Source organism: Candoia aspera, chromosome 3 (genome assembly GCF_035149785.1).
Source record: "Candoia aspera isolate rCanAsp1 chromosome 3, rCanAsp1.hap2, whole genome shotgun sequence".
NCBI classification, from domain to species: Eukaryota; Metazoa; Chordata; class Lepidosauria; order Squamata; family Boidae; genus Candoia; species Candoia aspera.
This window is the reverse complement of record NC_086155.1, coordinates 19,941,330-19,967,416: the sequence shown is the minus strand read 5'-3', so window position 1 is coordinate 19,967,416 and position 26,087 is coordinate 19,941,330. Positions and strand designations below refer to the sequence as shown.

Genomic DNA, 26,087 nt, shown 5'->3' with positions numbered 1-26,087 from the left:
CCAATCTTCAACAAGTGCATTTCTTAGCAGAGGTAATTCAGAGGGTATAGTACAAGGCTGGACAATCTAAAGTGTGTGTGTGTGGGGGGGGGGGGCTGCACTGCCTAATGGCTGTTTGGAAATGCCATGGTGAATTAAGACAGATCGAAAACATTCTCAACTGAAGCACCATTAAATAAAATGTTGATTTCTACTAACCTGCCAAGTTAAAAAACAAAACAAAACTATATATGAATTATTCACAACTGAAAATTATCAAAATGTGTAAGTCTTTATTGCTTCATGTGCCATTAAAAGAAAAAGAACAAAAGCTAAGTTATTACCTCTGCAGCAACCATAAAGGTTCTCTTAGGAAACATTTTAAAGCGTACTTATCAGCAAACTCAAGAACAGACTTCCTGCCCTTTCATATCAGCTGGTAAGATTCACACATGTGCTCGCTCGCTCGCTCACTCACACACACCCCTTCATAACTCTTGAGGTTCAAGAAATAGGTCTGGTTAATCACACCCGCAACAGCTGTACGTGGGGGGGTCATATATCCACCAAACCCAAACCATAAAAAAAAACCCTATTAACACAACTGAAGGCAACAATGCAATCAGAGATCAAAGTACTTTTCACATTAAGTACTCACAAACCTTGTCTATAAATATATATTAAAGAACAATTTGTTTTACCAGAGTAACACACCCCAGTTTAAAAAAGTCTGTACATGCTACATAAACAGATGGACTGGTTTTAAACCAGAAAAACAAAACACAACAAAGGCACAAACCCATTATGACAGGCTTAAACAAAAAACTAGGTAAGAGATTATGGACCAACCACTTGTCTGATATTCACATTTTTTTTATAACTAATCTCAATGCCCTTCATTCCTTTAATTAAGAGTTGGAGTCTGGATATCTTTATCCCAGTATCTATACTTGTGCAATGTTTTCTCTGGTTAATAATCATACCCAAGAACTTCAACCTACAGTTTTAGTCTATATTAGTTCAGTTTCATTTACACAATAAATATATCAAAATACTATTCATAATCCCTTCCCCCAAAATTAAAGTTACAGGAATCACTATAGACTTTTCCAACAACAGACCGAATGATCTGCAAACTTAAACCAAACAAAAAATATGAGGGTAACAGGGTAAAGTGGAAACTTCGTTAACTTTCTGGAGACTCTTGTCCCTGACAAAGATAAAACTAGGAGATATTTTCTCTGATATTCTGCTGCCATTATGGAATATGGAGACAAAATGCAGTGGAACCACAAAAAGACATTAGAAAGACTAGGCATCTCCAAAAATGTATGTGATTGGTCTTTGCACTTTTCTGAATAGAATACACTCCCCCCAAGCCAGATTCCTCCTTCTCCAATGAACAGTGCTATGACTTCCAAAATAACCAATGACCTGACTAAGTCTCAATCCCACTAACAACTGGTAAATAGCCCTGAAGAGAATTACTTGCATGAGTGTCATCCTGATGTGCTGAAGTGCTTGCACGGTTGAGGGCTTACTTGAGTTATGTTAAATTGGAAACCTTCAGCTTCTGTTTTGAACTGTATTTTTTAATAAAAATAAAGGAAAACAATTTATACAGCTTATATACATCTATACTTCTTTAAGAAGTGATTGTGTGTATATATAGATATATATATCTTTTTTCTTCAAGCAAGTCAATTAGAAAACCAAGGCAAACACAAATGCAGAAGAATGGCGTCATGGTTAGGTAGCAGTTCATCTCCAATAATGGCCGTAGCTCACAGGATAGTTTCCAGCACCCTCAGTCAAGAAACCAATAGTTTTCTTTTTAGCCAAACTGGTTTTATGAGCAGAAAAACACATTCACTCTCTATTTGTTACTGGAGATTGCTTAAGGAAATAGAGTGCTGGGACAAAAGCCGCAGGTCACACCACTGTTCCTTTTAAAAAGAAATCAAAAAGTCAAGTCCGAACTCACTGACAGTGTGAATATGTCTACAGTCGGATGATCTATGTGCGTACTTTTGAAAATTATTCTTCAAAATACTGTGATCCTTCATTAGACACAAGATTATTCTTGTCCAGGAGACATCTATAAAACAATCTCTTGACATGTTCTCTTCTCATATTCTCTTAGTATTCGTTCACCAGAGCCAGCTCTGGTGTTAGACTGACAGTTACGTTTTTATACAAAGTATCATATGTAATATTTGGAAAATAGTTCAAGTTATTGAGGCCATCCAGTTCTTGCCTCTCTTTGGACTTCCTCAGGAGTGCATACCTATTAAAACAAAAACAAAACACATTAAAGCCAACATTGTTCCAATGTGCAACATAAAAGACTATTAATATGAGTGCACATTTTGAATATCAGTAATTTCTTACTTTATTAGAAACATCAAAGTGCAACCTGCAGACATCAAAAGCTCACTCGTGCCCACTTTAAGAGCTATGACTTGTAGGTAGTGGACAGATTCACTGTTTTCCAAAACTTCACATCCCACTATTAACTTCATTTTGTGTTTATATTAGTTTATGTACACAGTATTGTATAAACACAGGCAATTGGGTTAACTGGGTAAACTATGGCTAAATTAACTATAGGTAGGGATGTCATGTGAACAGAATCAGGCATCAGAGCTGGATATCTAAACAAGAAAAATGGATTCTTATTGAAATGTTTAGAACCTGGTAAATAAAACACAAAACACAAACCCAACACGCAAAAATGAAAGCATTACAAATTACCAGCTGTAAAATAAGCTGTTTTATTTTAAATTGTCCGGTTCCTTTCTTAGTCCTCCTTGAAACTTCTAGTGTTGCCCAACCAAGGCAGAAGTTTCCTAAGCAGCACATGTTGCTTTGGCCAATTCTGATGAGAAACAAGCACTATTACATCCAACTTCCTTCTCCACAAAGCTCATCACCAATTATAAACTTCTCTTTCAGTACCATATTAACACATGTGGATTTTTAAAAATTCCATTCTCATTTTACATAATGAAAGCAAATCTAAGACTATACTACCCTGGGAATAAATCAGTGTGTTCGATGGGACTCACTTCTGAACATGGATCCACTGTTCTGCTTGCTAAAATTCATCCATTAAATAGATTTCGAACATCATTTTTATAAATGAAAACTTTTTCTGACACTTCCATTCTCTTACGTTCATGAGAAAGGCTGAAGCAGAAATAGCAGCTTTAGGTACGCTTCTTCTTCTTTTTTTTATAAATAATCTTTTAGTAGTTCAATAACTTGGGTTTATACATTGCATAAAACCATAATATGGCTTAGTGCTGTGGGAACCTGCCAATTGTGGTTTATGCAACAACTGTTAATTAAATAAACAATGGATTTGTGTGATGTATAATCCAAGCAATACATTTTCCAAGAAGAACTGACTTACATGTTTGCAGAATACACTTATAATTAAATGAATCACAGTTAACACAGTTTTCTAAGTTTACGTGACACACTGAACTATAAATTAATCACACTGGTTGAATTCACATAACACACTAAGTTAAAATGGGATGGCCCTTTTGAGACTCTGGGTTGTGCAAGCACAAAGTCTGTGATCAAGGCATTCTAAGATTTGGCCTTATCCACAGAGCTCTCATGACATTATTGTTCCTCAGTCACAACATGTAAGTTGCCATATTTCCTACTGCAGAACTGAAAAGATGCAGGGCGAAGTCCAGTCTGTTGCCATATATTTCAGAAACTGACAGTCTGGAAGAGATTATGGCATTTGCAATTCATTCCCATGATTATTCTGTGGAAGTCAAAACTGTTTTAAGGCAACATAGCTGATGGCCGCCAACCTTCAAGCTTTTATAGCTGCACTAAATGCAGATTGTTATGGGAGAACAAAGTCCTACAGTGCTGCAAACTGGAATTTAATGGGAGGAGGCTTTTGCTATTCTTAAGTCAGGAACAACTGCCCTTGATGTGAAAATAAGGACAAGTCATCTCTGAGGTTCTTTATGCTCATATGTTTACAAGCCAGAATGTTGGACTCAATTATCATTAGCAAATTCTAATTTCAGTGACTACATCTGTCGGTGAAAAAAGCAAGCATGGCCATATAAATCCATGAAAAGAAACCCCAAAGCAAAATTCACAACATCTTCAAGGCAAGAGAAAATGAGCATCCAATATTTAATTTAGAAACTAAAATCAAGAAGCTTACATCTTCTTTGTGCTGTGTGTTAATGTTTCCAATAAACATTTATTAGCAAGGAATTATCAAGGAGAAAGAGTGATTCATATTATGTTTCCACCATCTGGATATGTTGGACAATTCCAGAATTCCCAGCCATCACAACCAATGGTTGCTTTAGCAGGGAATTATGGGAGTGTCCTCCCATATATCTGTGGAGTATCAGGAACATCAAATCTTGAATTTGAATATTCAAAGGTAAATACTTCTTGTTTACTAAAAAGTAAGAGTGATTTGTCAAATGCTTTGCTTACCTAAGAATATCTGACAATTTCAGATATTCATCTGGGATTTACCAAAATTTCATCTGGGATTTACCAAAGAGCAAAGATATGGCCTGATTCTCACATTTTGTTAAGTCACAATTTCTTTAATATGGTTTGAATAAATAATAATTTACTGAGTTCACATCTCATGAAGCAGTATGTCATGATTTATAAATTACAATGACTGAGTTCACATACATATAGTAAACCAAACAGCTACATTATGGTTAGCTTGACATATGAATCCAGCCAATGTAAAACAGAAGTAAAAGACATGATTGCAATAATAGAATATTTTCTGAACAAATCAGTATGATGAAGCAATTAAAAATATCAATGTTTTAAGACCAGAAGTCAGTAAAACAACTGAAGGAAAAGATGCCCCACTCTAATTCCCTATTAATGGATGACACCATCAGTTTTGAGGGTTATGTTACAGAGAATTAAGCCTTCTGTTTTCTCCTGCATGATTCTGTATTCGTCTTTCCTCTCATTTACATTTCCTACAATGAGCATGTCCACACAGATGAGTTACAGTAGCACTAGGCTGCTGGACAGAGATCTCAATTCAAAACATTATTAAGCAACAGCAATAGAAGCAGTAGGCTTTGTGTGGCGATGTAGTTATCAGTAGTCCAATTCAACAGCAATGAAGAAAGCAAGATAATAGATGTGCTGTCAGTTTAAAGAAATTTAAAATCATTTTGAAAAATGGACCAAAATGTATAAGAAATCTTAACCATGCATATAATTGGTGAAATGATACAACACTGAATGATCTTCCAGATGTACAAGTATGCTGTTACAATGGCATTTGTGATATGCTGTCATGATCCTCTTTATTCCATAACATTTGCAGCTTTTATATGCATTCATAATGACATCTTTATAAATTTACTGCTTGTTGAAGTTTGAGATGTTAAAGTTGAGAAGTTTCTTTTCTCAAATATACAATTGGGAGCGTGTGTGTTTGTGTGTGTATGTGTATGCATGCATGCATCTGCATGTATGTATGCCCATACATGTACACACACACAAACACAACTTCCCCTGTCTTGTTCCATATCCTGAAGTTACAATATATGGCATAATTTCATACCAGAGATCCCTACTAGACTCCATTAGGATAAGGCATAAAGGCTACCCCTCTAGCATAGATGGAGTTATAACCCGTGAGATGCTACCTCTATTGATTTACCTTTCCCAGTGCACATGCAGAAAACTCTGTCAGCATATATTCTCCACTAGCAAAGTTTGACCAATAGAACAAAAATAGGTAATGCCATGCATGTGGCATAAATACTCCCTATTCACAATCCCATGATTCCTGAAGGCGCAACAGGTAATTTCCCCCATCTCCTTCAGTAGGAGCAGAAAGGGAAAAGATGGTGCTGGGATAGAAGTCCCTTTAGTGAGCTACTCATCAATTAAACCATTTAATGATCTATCACCTGCAAACCATAGTCTAAATTTCCTCCCTTAGATTGGCTTGCTTTTACATGCTAGCAGCTGGAACTGAAACAAATAACAGTTTCATGACAGAAGAGGGAGAATGGGAAAAAGGAAGAGACGGCGTGTAAACTCAGGAGCACTGTCCTTGAATAAACTGAGTAAGCAACTAAAAATTGAAGGTTACTTAGAACATAAGAAGGCAAAAATTGCAATTGACAGCAGAAGACAACATTTTAAAAAGTTGCTTTTGAAATCAACTTTCCCCCAAAGTTGGTGCTCTAGAAAGCACAAATTTCCCTGCCTTCCTTAAAAAACTGTTTAAATGTTAAGGCAGTGTTCCTCAATCTTAGCCTTTTTAAGATGTGTAGACTTCAATTCCCAGAATACCCAAGCCAGCACTGCTGGCTGGGATATTCTGGGAGTTGAAGTTCACACATCTTAAAATGGCTAAGGTTGAGAAATACTGGTTTAAGGTTTAAATGAAATAGTGATTCATGACTTAATGGGGCCTAATATAAGCTCTGGTCCAAAGCAATAATTTTTTAACCAAGAATCAGCTTGAGGTTCTGAGGCTCCGACTGCTTATCTTTCAGCAAAAGCATCAATGCCTCACAAACACTTGAGGTTAGGGGAAAGGTTTCTAAATTATAGCTGCTCTATCCCTCAGTTAAGCACAGTCTCTTTCCGGTAACTTCCACAGCAAAATGAAGGCTAAGAGAATAATGGGAATAAATGGTTCATCTCAAGTCATCAAATGGTTAATGTCAGGCTCTGCCTGCTACCCAGTAAAACACAGACACTAGTGTAGGCTTAGGTTCTGGTTTTATTTGAGTATAGAATGCATGCCCTTGGAAAAGCTGAGAGTGAGTGGAGCGCGCCGGAACGGGATTTAAATAGCCCACGCCGGTCAGCGCTCCACCCCTCCTTACTCCGAGTGTGCCCCGAGCCCTGTCGGTTCTGTTGCCGGTAGGTGAGGGGTTGTGGAGCCCCTCCTCTGCTCCGGGCGTTTCCTTAATTGCTTCCCTGGCCGGTGATGGGTCATTGTCGGGCGATCAGGTTCGTAATCTCTTTGACAGCTCAGGCGCGCCTCGTGGTCGGGTCTTGTCAATTACCTTCTTTGCAACATTGTATCTCTCTCTTCTGTGCCTCCAGCTAGAGTTGATACTTTGTTGCCAGCACCTGTTGCTCTCTTTTGTTAGCTAGTTGCCTTTTCCCTTAATCCGCCCGGTACCCATTTCCTTTGTTATGTGAGCCGTTGCGATGTCACAAGCATTGCAACGGTGATCATGACAGTTAATTGGAGAGAAGGAGAGACTTAAAACAGAACATTGTATACTGTAAGCTCATTCTGTGCTCCAAAGTGCAATTAACTGAAAGTATATATCGCAATATGAAATTTATATTTTACATTAAAACAGGCCTATAGAAATCTCTATGTGCTTGATAAATGCAAAGGTCACTGTAACAGATACAGCATTGAGTAACGAGGATCTCATTACAACCCATTTTGCAAGGTATGCACAATTAGTACTGATTGGCATGAGATCTTGATACAAAATTTACCGTGAGCACAAACTTTCCATCCAGCCACACATAATGAAGATAGAGCTATGGCATCATTTTGCAGCCTATTTCAGTGGGAAGTAAGTAGTATCCTCCTGATGGTCAAGACTACAACTCAAGCCATAATTGTAGCTGGCATGGGAAAATATCTGATGGACTATATCCTTGAAAGTGGAAGTCACAAAGACATTATGTGTGCCAGCTAAAGAGCAGGGGGATCCTAAAAATTTGCTTAAATCAGTCTAAGAATAGGCAACGTTTGTACTTTTCTAGTAGAAACACTTGAACATTTGGCTGAGTTTTCAATACTTAGGAAAGGGCTGGGGACAATATGTATTGACTGGAAGGACAAGAGGCACTGAATTAACAGATAGGTTCAGTGATGTAAGATAATCTGAATCACCATAAGTACTTAGACCACACACACACATACGTTTCTACTGCAGAGATAGCAAGTTAGCTCTATCTTAGAATCATCTTCCACTCAAACTGAAATACAGTTTCAGATTATAAGAAATCATAAAGAACAGCAACACAACAATGTTGGGTTGCAAAGTAAAGATCCGCAGGACTTTTTTAAGATAAAGGTCTTAACGGGCTCAACTATCTAATTGGAGAATGCAGACAATAGTTTGTCTACATTGTTTAAGATACATACTGGAGGCTTTAGAGCTGCTATACTTCACCACACCTTTTAAGGTAGCAGAGTTTTAGCATTTAGAATGAGATCCACACACATCTGATGGACGAGGAAATCTGCATGTACACAATATTTTACTTACCTTCCTAAAAACTGTACTTCACCTCTGTGATGATGGGGAATCGACTTGTATTTCCCTGTATCTCCTTCTGGCCGAGTAACCAAGTAGCCTGCATAGTGAACTCTGGAGGAGAAAGGGAGTTGTTAAGCTGCTCTGAATTCAGTATTCGCCAAGACTAATCATTTGAGCAAACATCATTGTCCACATTATTCATAAATTAAGTCTCCCAACATATCTCCTAAATTAGCATATTTATACCCTTTTTCATTTGAATTGGGTGTGTTGCAGCCTTTTGATTATGTTTCAGTTAGAAAATGGAGTAAGCTGTTTATAAATTGACAACTATGAACCTATGGGCCACAGCTATAACTAGTATTGTTGTTATATACTTCTAAAAACAGCTTATCTAACAGAATAAAATCTGTATCCAGGAAATATACAGTACTTCCTTGGTCAAGTTGTAAAGGTGGAAGATGAAGCAGATTAACATTTCATCAGAGATAAGAACATGGTTGTGGAGGTGGGTATTCTCTAGATGTTGTCTTGCAAGACTGGCAGCTGCCAAAACAGGGCTGAATAGCATAAAAAGAAAATAGGGAAGGCTTTCAGGCAGTTGGCATTGCCAAGATGATCATATAATGGAAGATGTTCCCAAGGACATGAACTTCCTGAAGAAAAGACTGTCAAAATCACCCCTTTAGAATTTTATATTACAATTCTTTTTGTTCATATGGTCTTGTAGAATTTGACACTATATCATGGGGCCACATCAGTTGGAATTTACATGCAGTCCATCCCCTCCATCCCCTGCAATGCAAGGTACCTGTTCCAAAGGTCGTCATCCTCTCCTCCCCAGCCCCAGAACGCATTTGCAAAGCCGTTGATTTTTTTGAACTGTTCCACTGTCAAGCCACTCACTCCTCCAAAAAATTCAGTGTAAGGAAGGCTATAGAGACATGAAAATAATGTGAAATGAATAGTTTTTTAGTGGTCACAGCAAATACGTTGTTGTTGCAGCTTGTCTCAATTAGTTTTAACTAAAGCAATATATGCTTCTATATAATTTTCTACCTTTAGCTTTAAACTCACTAGGGAATTGCAGTTACTTACATATACATGTACTTATCCAACTTTGCAGCAAAATGTCTTGGCATCTGTCCACATCCATAATAGTTACGGTCATTCTCAGGTATATGGTCCACATCGTGAAAGATCAAACAATCCCAGTCCAAGTCCTTCATAGCTTCCCGAAAGCCAACATTGAAGAGCATAGCACGATTAAAGGGCTGATTACCAGCCTAGGAGAGAAAACCAATACAAAAAATTGTATTTTACCAAAAAAGACACAGAATGTTGTCAGGCTAACTCTTGATAGATAGGAGTTTAACAAATGCCTGGAATCAGTGATGTCATGCCCATCTGGATACATAGGCCAAAATTTGATCAACACGTACAGTATAAATGCAATGAAAAATTTATATAGCACTTTTGTCCCATGATATCCCAGCCTAATCTGTAGGAGGGGGTAAAACACGTCTTGATACAAGTACGAAATCCCACTTCTTAAGTGGATCTTACACAGATAATTATGGGCAATTGTACAAAAAACAAGCAAACATGGAAACACTGTAAGTGTTTCATCAAGGAGAAGTGTAGCAATTTAAATCCAGTGGTATGTATTTGGAGAGCTGCTATCTCTCTTCAGTTTCATAAAAAGTTGAACCAATAATCAAAGTATATCAAGTCAATTAAAACTATGTCTTAGGAAGTACCAAAATTTTTGCTTTAGATATACTTAGATTTTAACTTCAAATCAACAAACAGAACACAAATTCTCTTGGAAGACTTTTCATTTGAAATTTGCCAACTGTTAACTCTAACAATACTCTGAGCATTGGAGATATAATATTGCTGTGCAAAAACCCTATGAGTATGAGCATATCTTTCTTGTACAACAGATCAGCATTTCTCCATCACTAGAGAGGAAATTAGCAGAGCTGTGCAAATTCTCAAATAAATGTTTTACTTTGAAAGCTCAAGTGAAACATTTCCTTGAAGATGTTTTGTAAAGCAATGTGTGGCCTCCTTGCTTCTAAAAATAAAGTGTGTACATCATTTCACCTCTCTCCTGAGGCCTCCTCCAGCAGTTTCAGTAACTGGAAGAGTATTTTGTATTTGTACACTGCATGGGTAGAAGTTTCTGGCTAGGGGAACAATCAGTCAAGGCTTTAGGATGATGTGGGTTACCTCATTAAAGGAATTACTTCAGTATTTGACTTGGTAAGAAAATGTTATCAAAACAAACCAATCTTCACAAATCTAGAAATTAACCCCGAAAACAAAAATAGTACATGCAAACTCACTTGCTCAATAACATAAAATGCAAACTGTAAACGTTGGCGTTGCAACATTGGAATAAGATGTCTAAAGAGAACGGGGAGATGTTCAAAACGATTGCGGAACGGAATAAGAATAGCCACCTGCAGACAGAGAAAGGTCATTAGCAATTCCAAGATCTTGCAAGCAACCTAAGCTACCAATACTAGACAAGCAAAGATGTAAACCTCACGTGGGCATTATTTTTAAGTAAAATCCTTAACAGTGGGCAACTAACTTGTCTAAACATCCTGTTCTTGCAAAATTCTGTTCTAGTACAACACAGCTAACAAAATTCAAATTCATGTATTTAAGCCTAATAAGATTCCAGATACCAAGAACATGTTCTGATTTAGAGGTTAAGATGGGCTCACCATTTCAGTCCTTGTAAACAGCAACAAACCTCACTGCCTGCTAATACTAATTACTGACATGCATCAAGAGGCCAGATTATAATTAATACAATTTAAAGCAGACTTCAGGCTTGATTCTTGAACTTTCATTTCATTAACATACCATATTGGAAATACTTAAGATTAATATTAAGATGTACCAGATTTCATAAACAAATTTACCAGCACTGCCTATAACTTCAGATGCTTCCATTTTGCAATACTGACTTCTGCCTCACTCTTTCCCATCTGAAGAAACAGTTATTGCAATACCGTTGCCGTAAGGACCTATTTGCTTTTTGGAGACATATCTTACTTGGTGTGAAACATATTAACAGGCCTGAAGAGCTGTGAATATAGGAGAGGTTCATGAAAATTACTTTATTTATTTTAAAGGATTTATATTGCCAGAGGTTCATGAAAATTACTTACTTACTTATTTATTTTAAAGGATTTATATTGCCACCCATCTTGTGAGACATAACTCTGGGTGGCTAACAGCAATAACAAACAAAAAAACTACAATAAAAACAATACAATTATGAACTCAGGACTGACATTCCAACCATACTGCATGAAAATTTTGAGATTAATCCACAAAAAAACCAAACCAACACAATGTTGGGTTAGGTGTTTTCACCCAGATACTAATTGTGATCATAAATCTGCTCCACTGCATCCTTTGACATATACAGGAGCCTTAGGAAAATGTGATAAAGGTCCATCATTTGCATAGGATACACAAAATGTAAGGCAGAGTGGGAAGCACTCCAGTTCTTCACGACAGATTCCTAATTTTATTTTTAACATTCCTGGGATCTGTACTTGAAATGAGATTTCAAAAGTGGAGAAATTAGTAGTGCTGGAAACGCTGCTTGCAACTTACATGCGAGTCTCACTGATAATGTTACCTAGTTGGGTAATGACATGTCTGCAAGCAAACAACCAAGCTCAAAGAGCACCAAGAACTCCACAGTTTCAACCCTGAGCTACTGATATTCTCTTCCATTAGAGGGAACTTAACAGCTACAACCGCCGCCCCCCACCCCCGAATTATAAGGCCAGCAGCTTCTACAAAAAGCATTTCAGAAGAAAAATCTAAGTCCTGCACACAGCAAACTTATGATTCAAGAAGGTATAGCACGATTATTTTCAGCATTCCCTTTCTCTAGCTTACTTTCCAGCGAGGCAAGCAGTCGTTAGGCTTCCAATGGCCTCCTAATTTGATAGTAGGGTCTTGAGAGAAGAACTGGTGGATCTCATCCATACTAATTTCGCTCATATTTACATCAGTAGGGCCCTCTGTGTACATAAATAGCAGAAAATGAGAAGCAGCAAGCACAGCTCTGTCTGTTAACTTGTTTTGCAAAACCTGAATTTCCTTATCGTATTATGCATGTTGTAAGTTATACCACTCTTGTTGCTATTTTGTCGTCAACTGAAATTTCCAGGATCAACTCATCCCTTTACTATTTTAATCATTACTTTCTGAGCAATAGTACGAAGACAATAAATTTACTTAACCTACAGATTATAAGGAGATGCCATATCTCGCAAATAAAGTTTGAAGGGTTACTATGTTACTGTTTGTATACTAATTAGAAGCCTCTTATGGTCAAGTAGTGGTTGGGTATTATCTATACTTCATTTAGAAGAATAACCAAGTACCAGCTGTTACATATGACAATATCACATTCGTATTGTACTGCTGAACAATTAAGAAAGGAAGCACACAGGCTCCACATAGAACAAACTTGGGTTTGGGTGCTTGGGTTTGCCAGACTTGCTGAAGGGCAATTGCTATTCACTAGGAGTAACAAAACAATTAATTTTACTAGGCTTCATTACCCTTCATTGATATAATCATGTAATGAACGAAATAAGACAGCAGAAATTTAACAAACACTGTGTTGAAGCATAAAGATTTCAAATATGTGGACTTATAATGCCTCATGAGATATACCAGCCTTTAGAAATGGCAGGCATGGCTGGAATTCAAGATTCTAGCATAATCCTGTTCAGGTTTAGGCCATATATTTCAGGCATTACAGCTAGTCCTCACTTAATAACAGTAATTGGAACTGGAATTCCCGTTGCTAAGCAACATGGCTATAAAAAGCAACATCACGTAACCACACTGCTTAGCGATGGAAATTTTGGCACTTTCAGTTGTCATTAAGCAAATCCCATGCCATTGTTAAGTGCAATGTCACGTGGTTGCCATCTGTGACTCCTGCAGGCTTCTCCATTGACTTTGCTTGTAGGAAGCCAGCAAAGAAGATTGCAAATGGTGATCACATGACTGCGGGGATGCTGTGACCTTCCTAATTATGAGGACCGTCGTTAAGTACCATTCGTTCAGTGCTGTTATAAATTTGAATGGTCAGTGAACATGTGGTCATTAAGCAAGGACCACCTGTATCCTTTTAGGTGTTCTTCCATGGCCTCTATGGATATCTAAGAGTCTTCATGTGCCAAGGGGGAATAAGATGTTCTTGATGACTACAAGCTACCTTTAAATGTGAAAGTAATCCCAATCTACATATGATAGTGTGGTAAAAGGTCTCTATTCCTCTCCGATCCCACAGGTGGGAAAGCCTGCACATGAACTAAGAAACAAATAGCTTGTTTTTTAAATACAAATAAACTAATTTCTGGACCATGTAAAGCCTTGAAGGGATGCTTCACTTCAAGCAATATTCAATGGGGCACCCTTTTGAATCTGTTTAGCTAAGCAATACCCCCTGCCCACTTTCTATAAACAAAACAGTTGTGTTTCTTCACTTGGTGCAGCTTCAATGCCTAATCCAGCAGTTTCAGAAGTGGCTTCTGTACATGTTGAAAGTGTTGGATGAAGCCTTGAAGTAGTGTGAAACAACTCAAGGAGGTAAGCTGCAGTTTTCTCCATGGTATGAAATTATCTCAGCAATCTATTTAACATACTACATAAATAATTAATTCTAAGTTAAAGAAATTGAATTCAGATTCCATTAAAAACTATTAAAACATATGGAGCAACATTAAAATTAAAAGGGTTTCAGAGAATCTCTCTCTGGTTGGAACATGACTTTACATATGTGAGCATATAACTGGAAAAAGAAGAGTGATTATGTAAACCATAACAAAACCTACTCATAGAAGGGAGCCTTTCAGGGCAAGTATGATTTGGAAAGTAAGTAAAATCTTCAGGAAGGAAAGTTGTTTGCAGAAAGCTTTCACTGTGATTCAAATCAAGAGGATAATCTGATGGGAGAGAGAGAAAAGATTGCTATTCAAACTTTTTTTTTCCAATGACTTTAGCCAAGTCATTAGGTTTGTTTCTTAATATCTGTAGTATTATAGAACACAAACAAGCAGTTTCATATAATTTATTTCCTATTTAAGAAATGAAATTCCCTCTCAAAGAATAGAAAAGAAATTCCATCCATTAAACATCTATAAAGCCAGTAAGAGATACTGACAGTTGGATCAATACATCATTTTATTTTACCCATTTGAGATATTCCTAAGATTTTAGGATATGCCATTCTGCACTCATATTTTATATGTCAATAGTACCATGAAAGCAACACTTGTGTTTTTATTATGGAAAATAGAAAGTAGAAGCAGACAGAATTATGGAGACTTGATACAAGCAAAATATATGGCCCTGGCTATAAAAAATTAGCTGATCTATCTCTTTTGACAAAGGAAGCCATTTTTGTTGAGAAAAAAGATACTAGTTCATTAATACAGCATCTGCACACTGAATTTAAAGTTTAATCCCTGGTGGTTCCAAATAGAGCTGGAAAAAAAATGCATCTAAAATCGTGGATAAAGGTAAAGGTTTCCCTTGACGTAAAGTCCAGTCGTATCCGACTCTAGGGGGCGGTGCTCATCTCCGTTTCTAAGCCGCTGAGCCGGTGTTGTCCGTAGACCCCTCCGTGGTCATGTGGCCAGCATGACTACACGGAACGCCGTTACCTTCCCGCCGAAGCGGTACCTATTAATCTACTCCATTTGCATGTTTTCAAACTGCTAGGTGAGCAGGAGCTGGGACTAGCAACGGGAGCTCACCCCGTCACGCGGATTCTGAACTAGACAGAACCACCTAATATAATGCAAGACACTCAATGTTTCTGACTGCAGTTTTAAGAGTCTGTAATGCATCAACACAAATGAAACCAAAACAAATAATATACTCTCTCTCCCATTAGCTACAGTCCACTGTTAAGTACTTAACACTGATTTAAGAGGAAGAGGTTGATCCTTGGGATCAATAACAGATTACATTATTTTCCCATTTCTTATATCCACATGATTGAATGTTTTAATCAGGCCTATTTCAATTTATATGCTGCAACGTATTTTTATTTACAACTTGTTTATTTTAGTTTACAATATCATATCCCATTCATTTTGCGAGACTCTGAGCAATTCATAACAGTGAAACATAATAATAATAAAATAACCAAAATAAATAACAGGCATCAAATCAAAACTAACAGGGACGTCTAGCTTTTCAACATCTTCAGTCTATCTGCTGAAGGCCAAATAAAACAGAATGGTCTTCACCTGTTTCCAAAACAGAAAACCATCTTCACTTCAGAAAGAAGAGAATTCCAAAGATCCAGAGTAGCCATAGGGAAAACCTGCCTCTGTGCTGTTGTCTATGACAAACGTGAACAAATTTTCCAGCTGGCTGCACATATTTACATAATCATCGATTTTAAAATGATTTATGTGACAAGTATGTTTCCTAGCATTGATGATGAACATTTTACTAGTCCTTAACTAACACAGCAAATCTATGAGGGCATGCAGACTAAAGTACAAGATAAAACTTCTAATTGTTTTGTCCAAAATTGAGATTATCCTCCATCCTTTCAAGGTCATACTGTTAAGAGTCTAGCCATCAGAATGTGTAATAATTGTGTAATAATTACAGCGGCATGCTCGTATTTCACTGTGAAGGAGGCCAACATGAAACTAAAATTAAGACCACAACACAAGGCACTCCATTAGTGGTAGCGGATTAGCTTACATGTTACTATCATAGCAATACATACATTCTTATCAACAACAAGCCAGTAATTCCTACTTTTTTTCTTGTTTTATTTTATTTTATCTTAATCATTTTCATGATGGTTACACTTTGTGCAGATCTGAATAATGCATACTTAGACAACTAGAATTTCAACTCATGAATTTATTCTTGATACAACAGTTCTATTATAAATAAATTATAAATTACTCAGAATGCTCATTTTTTAATTTTACTATTTCACTCCTAATGAAACTACTGTGACTTTCTTATATATGGGCCCATCAGTGTCCATGTGGCAATATGCCAATTTTGATGAGAAAATTATATGCAAAAACAAAGTTGTTGAATGAGTTCAGAGGCAGCATAACTCTCTAAATACAATGATACATCCAGAGCAAATATACAGGATCCATACATTCAAATCTCCAACCACCAAGCTTTTTTTTTCTTTTTGTAAACTGCTATGGGACCTTAAATTAATTTCAAATTGCTCTAAGATGAAAATAAAATAGTTAAGAACTGTAAAATTCTTCATATATTGGATAATTATTAGGGAGGAAAGGATGGAGAATAAAATTATTTTGCTCCTACTATTGTATTGATAGTAGCAGCAGCAAAAGCAGGTAAATCATGATATTCTTTCCATAGATACCTTGAACTTTACTTTCATCTAGAAACTGCAACCGTACACTTCGTGTAAGCTTTATTATTTTTTTTAATCTCAGATGGTACAAGGGAACTACTGAAGGGGAGTTGGATCGAACAGATGAAAGGTCATCCTATGATGCAATGTGAATGGTGTATCCTAGCAATACATTTGGCAGCTGTTTTGCTGCATATCATCTTGCACAGTCTTTTTTTCCAACTATCTCAGAAAAATGCTTTAAGAAATGGAAACAGTTGAAATTTTCAAAGATACGGTTGGCTGGGAAATCTGGAAAAAAAAATGTGAGATTTGCAAGGCAGTGTTATATACGTGGATGCCTATAGAAGCCTGAAATCTTGCAAAACAGGAATTAGCAATCGTTTCCTTTTCCTGAGTGCGGTAGGGAAATTAAATGATGTTACTGTAAGACAGTGCCGGGCAAATGAGAATAAGTGCATTTTACCATCAGTACATGCCCAGTTTACGGACAACAGACAATAGTTACGAATGGAACCTATTGTAGCAAAATTCGAGTTAAATACACAATGATTCGAGTTAAATACACAATGATTCGAGTTAAATACACAATGATTCGAGTTAAATACACAATACTACTCATACAGTATTATACAATCATACTGTTCCGGCTTACATACAAATTCAACTTAAGGGAAGATCTTGGGAATGAACTTAATTCTTAAACTGGGGACTACTGTAGTAACTCAAGTAACATATCAACACAGAGAACAGCTTCTGTGAAAGCATGCTTGCTCATTTTAGGATGTAATAATTTGTTTGTTTATTAAATTTGTCCCCGCCCGTCTCCTCCCATTGGGGGACTCTGGGCAGTTTACAATAAAATTGTCATGAGTGAGGATGGCGAGCAGGGGGCTCCCATCCAGGCTGTAAAGCGCATGCGTAGTACTGAGGAATTAGGTGGCCATTCAAAGAGACACAGATCGGGCCCGCCTCAGTCTTTGGGGTTTATATGTCTGGGTTTTTCCCACGCTTCTTCAGTTTGTTAGGATTCTCTGTTATGTAGCAGTAATAAAACACTAGAGACCTATTCCTTGTCTCAGCGTGGTTCCTGGCTGTTAGGACAAAAATAGTCAATTAAAACAGCGAACATACAATATAAATACAATATATAAATATATCATTTATATCATGGACACTAACATTCCAGCTAATAGCATTTCCTCAGCCAAGCATAATCAATGCATACTCCAAGGAGAGAGGGGTTATACTTTTGTACAGAAATAATTTTGACTACATACAACGTTTTAGTTCTCAGAAATGAAGCTAGAGCAGGAAAAGAGAGCAGAGAATTGCCCTTGCAGTACAAATGGACCTCTAGCCTGATATTTAATACTTTAACCTTCTCTGATGCATCATTCTCTCTAGTCAAGCCCTTATATTATTTATTAGTAGTAGTATAAGTATAACCAGTTATTTTTATACTTTTATATTCAGTTTGATTTTAAAGTCCCTGCTTCATAGTAGAATAGTAGTTTTTATGTGTCTTATATCTTTCCTTTATTGTTGCACCGTTTCTCTTGTCTTTTTTATGTCAGTAACTATGTAATCCACCCGGAGAATTTGACTACTGGGTGGGTTAGAAGTAAAATCTCAGTGTTCAAGTGGTGTTTAAAATAGAATTCAAAAATTAAAACAGAACATTCTTTTTAAAAGCCACAGTTATTTGTTTGTATTATTTATATGGCTGCCCATCTCACAGCAGTGACTTTGATTATGATCCACCCATATGTCACTAAAGGCTGGAATAAGATACCACGCATATCTACAAGTTGGTCGTGATAAATATAAACAGATCTACGTCGACAGCGATTACCAAAGTTGGTTGCTGCAACAGAGAACTTCCTGTTCTGTGCATCAGTGACTTCTTGGTCATACCACATAAACCAGCTGAAGAGCGAGAAGCACTGCTCCAGCCTAAGTGTTACGCCCACTTCTAGAATGAACAAACCAGGACTTACTCTTCCTATTAAATAGCTGAGGAACAATGAAGCTAATTTTAATTTTCAAAGAATGGTGTCTTCCACTTTGGTTTGTCAGCTGCACCACTACTTCTAAAGCAATTACCAAAGACATTTTAAGTATTTAAGAGGCAGGATTCTGCTTTGCATCTTCAAAGAGAAAATAAATACTTCCGTAGTTTAACAAATACTATCTGAATCCCTTAGACTTCCACACAGCTTATAAATCAATTCATTCCATTCAGCAAATCTCTGAAAACTTCACATTTCTTCTTTTATAAAGCCAGACAAAAAGAAATTTTCCTAACATTTTATGGAAATTACCCCATTCCCCATAAAGCATACCAGAGTCATTTCCAGTGCTGTTCCTCTTGGCATAGGCACTGCGGACCACCTGCTCATAAACCTGTGCTCCTATCGTTCTCATATTTTCACGAATCATGATACCTTGGGCTTGCATCATGAAGAGGTAGGTGTTCACTGCAGGAAAACAAAGGTTAGACTAGTTATAGCTTTCTGAAAAAGAGAATGAATTCTGAACTATTTCAGAAACCACTCCTCCTTTTTCACCAATATTTCAGAAAGTTATCGTGCAATTTAAATATTTTAAAATAAATAAATTTAAGATAAATATATTTAGTTATGTTCTAGAAATACAATTCCAGAAATCTATATCCCAAAACATTTCAGAACAAAAGGATACTAAGAAACATACACATTATTTTGTTATATTTAGAACCCAACTTTTCTCCTCCAATTTTTTTTATCTTATAACCAGAACCTGAGAGATAGTTTGGACTGAGGTGCACTAATTAACCTAAAGTTACCAAGTGACTTTCCATAGGTGAGGACATGAACTTAACCTTCCCTGATCATAGTCAAGCATCCCAACCATTACAGCTGGTAAATTCTTTTGAATGTAAGAGAACAGATTACTTTTTAACAGCAATGGTTACCGCCTTGCACATGAAATCCATTTATTTCCTACTCAAATACAATTGATATTGCTGCTTCAATCCTATACTGTCATGTTCGCCGTTTCAATGTCTTTGATACATCGTAACGTTTCGCATGTCATTAGCTGGATGCGTGTTTCATCTTTCTTGGGAGGATGGGAGTCATTATCTTTTGGCTTTGCTCTGGAATGTATTTGCATTATCTACTGCGTTCAAGGTTACTTTCCCAGGCTAGCGCTCTGATTGCTAGCACCTGTGACGGGCGGGGCTGTTACGAGGGAGGCGGGATACGTTTGCACCAAGGGTTTAAGTTTGTATTTGGCGTGCTTTTGCTCATTCTCAGCTTTGTCTGTATTTGCCTTTAGTTCCTTAATAAATCAGATTTCATATAGCAGCCTCTTGTGAGTCTGAGTATTTGGGCTGGGGCAATCATTACATAAAGCTGAGAATTCTAAGATCCCAATTCCGCTGGCCCCTGTCCAGGAAAAGACAAATTGTCTAACCCTGTGAGGGAGAGCGCCAGCGATGACCGAGCCCGACATCATGATGATGGAAGAAGGGGAACTGGACTCGACCGTGAGGCAACCCGACCGACCGTCCCAAGGGGGGGAGCTGTCAGCCATCCTAGAAGAGGCGAGCTCCAAGTCGGAGGGTGAAGCCGGGGGCATGAAAACTGCCCCGGAGACTACCGTAACTTCTCCGGGTGAGCTGGTCACCTGGGATGAGACCCAAGGGGATGTCACGGTGGTGGGGGGCCCATCCTGGAGGCAGAGATACCCACTATCCCCCACCGTGGTTCAGGTGCAGCCAACGGAGAGCTCCCCCACCCCGGATCGTATCCGAGTGCTGGAGTCAAAAATGGACTCGTTAGAAACGATACTGAAGCAGCTGAGTCTAGATGTGACCTCGTTGAGAGAAACCCGGGAAGGATCAAGCCAACGGCATTCAACCCCTTCGTCCCATGGGCAGTCCCCGGAGCAGCGACGGCCGGCGCGGAGGCGCGAGGAGGACCAGACGGTCCAGATGGAAATAGCAGCATCGCCGGTGCGGCCGCCCCAGGGTCCCATGCCGCCGCGAGCCCGGGAAGCACAAACCCTGGTAGCCCCGGTGGCGGGGCGCAGCCCGGCGGGGGGCGGGATGAGAGACTTCCCTGTCAAGTTTGATGGGGACCCGACCAAACTCTCATTTTTCCTGACGAATGCTAAAGCCTACATGGAAGAATGGGGGTCGCTTTTTCAATCAGAAAAGGCAAAGATCATCACCATTGCCACCAAACTGAAAGGGAGGGCGGCAGACTGGTATGTCCAGATGTGCCAGTCGGAAGCGCCTGAACTGGAGAAATTCAACGAGTTTCTCTGGGCCTTGAGACAACACTTTGAGGATCCCCTGGCGAAAGAGAGGGCAAAGCGAGCTCTGAAAGAACTTAAGCAGGGGTCAAGATCCGTGGCTGATTATGCGCTAGAATTTAAAGCGCTGGCTGGGAAGGTGGATGACTGGTCCCAAGCTACTATCATCGAGTTATTCAAGGATGGCCTGAACACAGAGGTGCTGCGCTGGTCCTTGGAGAGGGACGACCCATATACACTGTACGAATGGATCCAGCTGGCGGGGAGGGCTGAGCATGCCCATGAGATCTTCGCCCATCGAAAGACCGCCAAATCGGGGCGGGAGGTGAAGCCCAGCCGCCCACCAAGCACCGGGGGGCGACCAGGACAACGACCCTGGGATGAGGAGCGAGAGAAGCGGTATGCAAAAGGCCTGTGTCTGAGATGTGGTAAGGAGGGGCATCGAGTGGCGGCGTGCCCGAAGGCGAAGGGAGAGGAACGGCTCGGCAAGCCGCCGACGAAGTCCCCTGCCCTGCCGAGGAAGCAGAAAGCCGCGGTGGCTGAAACCGAGGGAGACGATGTGATGTTCTACGAGGATGAGGGTGAGCCCGAACTACTGCAGCCGGCGGGAAACGCCAGCCACCTGCTTTAAAGGGCGCCGCAGGGCAGGTGGTGGAAGAAGGGCGCGAGCCTTCATCGGTGAGTGGTAGTTACCGCATTCTCACGGTGAAGTTGAAGTTGGGCTCCCAATCCAAGACTGTAGAAGTATGGGCCATGATTGATTCGGGGTGTTCCCGGTGTCTAATGCACCCCGATGTGGTAGCGGCTCTGGAGCTACCTATTTTCCCTTTACAGCGACCCATCGCCTTTACACAGCTGGATGGGTCCATGGCAGGGGGCAAACCGGTCACCCATTTCACAGGGCGGGTAGCCTTGCAGCTGGGCAGCCATCGGGAAGGTTTGTCTTTTGTCGTGGCCCCAGTAGGGGGTCCCTTGGTGGTGTTGGGGGTGCCCTGGTTGGTTCAGCAAAATCCTCAAATAAACTGGGTTTACCGGACTATCACGTTTAGGGATGGCTTCTACCAAGCGACAGAGGGGAAGGGTACCCCAGAGGAGATGGTGGGGGTTGCGGCAGCGGTGACTCCGCATCTCCCGGACCTTCCTCTGGAAGGCTTGCCGCCGGAGTACCGGATGTTTGCTGATGTGTTTGGCGAAAAGGAAGCCGACCAACTGCCCCCTCATCGAAAAACGGACTGTGCCATTGAGCTGGTGCCCAACACCCAATTGCCCAAGCCAAAGATTTATTCCATGACACAAAAGGAACTGACTCTGTTGAGAGACTTTGTGGACAAAAATTTGGCGCGCGGATTCATCGAGCCGGCGAATTCACCGGTGGGGGCGCCGGTTCTCTTCCGCCCAAAAAAGGATGGGACATTGAGACTTTGTACCGATTTCCGCGGATTAAATGCCGTCTCAATTTCCAATAAATATCCCCTGCCATTGATCAAGGACATGTTGTCACATCTGGCGAAGGGAAAGATCTTCTCTAAACTCGATTTAAGAGAAGCTTATTATCGTGTACGAATCAAGGAAGGCGATGAGTGGAAAACTGCCTTCAATTGCCCATTGGGAGCATCCCAGTATAAGGTGTTACCTTTTGGTTTGGCCGGGGCCCCTGGGGTATTTATGCAATTGATCAATGAAGTACTGCATGAGCATCTGTTTAAGGGGGTATTGGTGTATTTGGATGATGTATTGATTTATACTGAAACCATGGAAGAGCATGTGTCTCTGGTAAAAAAGGTGCTGAGTAAACTTAGATCAGCAGAATTGTATGCCAAACTGTCTAAATGTGCATTTCACCAGACACAAATTGACTATTTGGGGTATAGAATTTCAGATAAAGGCATTGAAATGGACCCTGCCAAGGTGCAGGCTATCATGGACTGGGAAAGCCCCCGCACCCGCAGGCAACTTCAAAGTTTCCTGGGGTTCAGTAACTACTACAGATTATTCATAAGGGGATTCGCTGAAATTGCCTTGCCGCTAACCGACTTGCTCCGAACCAAGGGCTTGGGAGATACTCGGAGAGTAAAGAACCCAGGGGTGCTGCTGTGCTGGACGCCTGCCTGTCAAACGGCGTTTGAGCGGCTTAAGGCAGCTTTTATCAAAGAGCCCATTTTGCAACATCCTGATCCCTCAAAACCTTTTGTGGTGCAGGCTGATGCCTCCGATTACTCTATTGGGGCATTGTTGATGCAACAAGACGGGACAGGATGCCTCAAGCCATGCGCCTATCTGTCACGCAAGTTCTCCGAGACTGAACGACGTTGGCATGTATGGGAGAAAGAGGCATTCGCAGTAAAAGCTGCATTAGAAGCCTGGCGGCATCTATTAGAGGGGGCAAATCATCCCTTTGAGGTGTGGACCGACCATAAAAACTTGGAGGCTCTTAGCACCCCTCGAAAACTGAGCCCAAAACAAGTCCGTTGGGCTCAATTTTTTAATCGGTTCAATTTTCAACTGAAGTTTATTCCGGGGAAAAAGAATTTCCTGGCTGATGCGTTGTCAAGGCAACCTCAGGACTCTGGGGCAGCGCCAAAAGTGGTTAGCACCCTGTGGACGGCGCCCCAATTGGGTATGCAGGCTGTGACGCGTAGCCAAACACGCGCGCGGCAGCCACCCGCTGCGGACGCCGCCCAGCCGAGCGCTTTGTCAATTCCTTCCCAGTTGCAACAAAAGTTTCTAAAAGAGCTGAAAACTGATACTTGGTTGCTGGCAAATAAAGACAATGTTACTTTTGACCAAGGCTTCGCTTAGAAATCTAACCGCCTCTACGTCCCTGAAAGCCTCAGAAAAGAGGCGTTACTACGTTCACACGATGACAAACTGGCGGGTCACTTCGGGTTTGTTAAAACCTTGCACCTAGTTCGGAGGCAGTTCTGGTGGCCCACATTACGCAAAGATGTCAAGGACTATATTGCCTCCTGCACTGTTTGTGCAATGTCTAAGCGCAAGGTGGGGAAGCCTCAGGGACTGCTGCAGCCGGTGGCTGCCCCTTCTCGCCCCTGGGATGAAATTTCCATGGACTTTATTGTTGAATTACCACCCAGTCAACGCAAAACTGTCATTTGGGTGGTCAAAGACTATTTCTCAAAACAAGCCCACTTCATCCCTTGCGTGTCCATTCTGTCGGCACGTCAATTGGCCCGCCTATTTCTGGTACACGTGTACAGGCTACACGGATGTCCCTCCCACTTGATTTCGGACAGGGGCACACAATTTACCTCGCAATTTTGGCGGGCGTTCCTCAAATTGTTAGGAACGAAGCAAGCCCTGTCCACGGCGTGGCATCCCCAGACGGACGGGGCCACAGAGGCTTTAAATTCTACTCTGGAGCAGTACCTTCGAGCTTTTGTGAATTACCAGCAGGACAACTGGGTAGACCTCCTCCCTTTTGCCGAAGTGGCTTACAACAATGCAGTTCATCAAAGCACCGGCCAAACCCCATTTCGTGTGGCCCAGGGTAAAGACTTTGTACCCATCCCGGATCTACCTCAACCTTCAGGCGGATCAGCCACGCCGGGTGATTGGGCAACGCAACTGGCAGACTCCTGGCCAATGATTCAAAAGGCACTAGCTGATGCACAATTGGATTATAAACAGTATGCTGATCGGAAGCGTGCCCCTCAGCCGGCATTTCAAGTAGGGGACTCGGTTTACCTTTCCACCAAGTTCATAAAGTCCTCACAACCTTCCAAGAAACTGGCTCCTAAATTTGTGGGTCCTTTCCCAATTACCGCTCAAATTAACCCTGTGACTTTTAAACTTGACTTGCCTCATAATCTCAAACGCTTACACCCTGTTTTTCATTGCAGTTTGCTCAAACCGACTATTCCTTCTGACCGCTGGCATCGCCAACCTCCACCTCCAACCCCCATCATGATTGACGGTCAGCAACACTTTGAAGTTAAAGAAATTTTGGACTCTAGACGCCTTCGCAATACTCTGCAATACTTAGTTCGCTGGAAACATTTCCCTCATCCAGAGTGGGTCGCTGCACCAGATGTGGCTTCCCCTGTTCTAGTTGCCCGTTTCCACTCGGCTTATCCCACTAAACCGGGTCCCTAAGGGTATTTTTAGGGGGGCGGTATGTCATGTTCGCCGTTTCAATGTCTTTGATACATCGTAACGTTTCGCATGTCATTAGCTGGATGCGTGTTTCATCTTTCTCGGGAGGATGGGAGTCGTTATCTTTTGGCTTTGCTCTGGAATGTATTTGCATTATCTACTGCATTCAAGGTTACTTTCCCAGGCTAGCGCTCTGATGATTGCTAGCACCTGTGACGGGCGGGGCTGTTACGAGGGAGGCGGGATACGTTTGCACCAAGGGTTTAAGTTTGTATTTGGCGTGCTTTTGCTCATTCTCAGCTTTGTCTGTATTTGCCTTTAGTTCCTTAATAAATCAGATTTCATATAGCAGCCTCTTGTGAGTCTGAGTATTTGGGCTGGGGCAATCATTACATATACCTTAAATTTCCATTTATTGCTTGTGACATCCAGAGAGACAATACCTTTAATAAGCTAACTGAACTTTAGAAAAGCAATCTTCATTACCAGCATCCAGTTTGGATTTATTTAAAAAGTACAAGAGCAAGTATAAAAGCAGTCAGATCAGGGTGGGTGGGGGTGTCTATTAACATGAACATACTAGTCTTATCTTGATTACTATGAACACGTACAAAGCATTTTGAGTTTGAACTCTTTTGAACTCAAAATGCACACTGCTTAAATCTTCCTAGAAATGTTCCATACTTAAAGAAATAGCCATCCTGACCTCAAAAGAGGACCAGGATGAAATTAGAACTCTTTCTGGAAGCTTATTATTGAAGTTCTGGAAACTGATTATTGAACATGATAGAGGGTAAAATGGTAAAAAGTGTTAACAATTAAAGAGCCAGAAAAAAGAACTTAAACAAGATCAAAATACTGAAAAGAGATAAGAGTATAGTGTAGGAAGAATACAGGAACCTGAACTCAGCTATTTAGTTCAGCAACCTGCTGCATGTCAAGAGCTTGTTATGCTTGGGAATAAAGACTGACCTATGCTGGTATCA

At 40.2% G+C, this 26,087-nt stretch overlaps 1 protein-coding gene across 1 annotated transcript in view; it reads right to left on the bottom strand.

The window, feature by feature from the left end:
• Positions 1 to 211: 211 nt before the first annotated feature.
• B4GALT5 (beta-1,4-galactosyltransferase 5) overlaps positions 212 to 26,087 on the bottom strand; it is a 77,406-nt gene continuing 51,530 nt past the window's right edge. Inside the window, exons 2-9 of the mRNA XM_063297071.1 lie at positions 19,035 to 19,169; positions 14,153 to 14,263; positions 12,198 to 12,322; positions 10,616 to 10,732; positions 9,363 to 9,550; positions 9,076 to 9,198; positions 8,274 to 8,375; positions 212 to 2,266 (exon numbers count right to left, since the gene is read on the bottom strand). Of these exons, the coding sequence (XP_063153141.1) occupies positions 2,119 to 2,266; positions 8,274 to 8,375; positions 9,076 to 9,198; positions 9,363 to 9,550; positions 10,616 to 10,732; positions 12,198 to 12,322; positions 14,153 to 14,263; positions 19,035 to 19,169 (1,049 nt within the window). The 3' untranslated portion in view covers positions 212 to 2,118. The remainder of the gene's footprint in view (positions 2,267 to 8,273; positions 8,376 to 9,075; positions 9,199 to 9,362; positions 9,551 to 10,615; positions 10,733 to 12,197; positions 12,323 to 14,152; positions 14,264 to 19,034; positions 19,170 to 26,087) is intronic.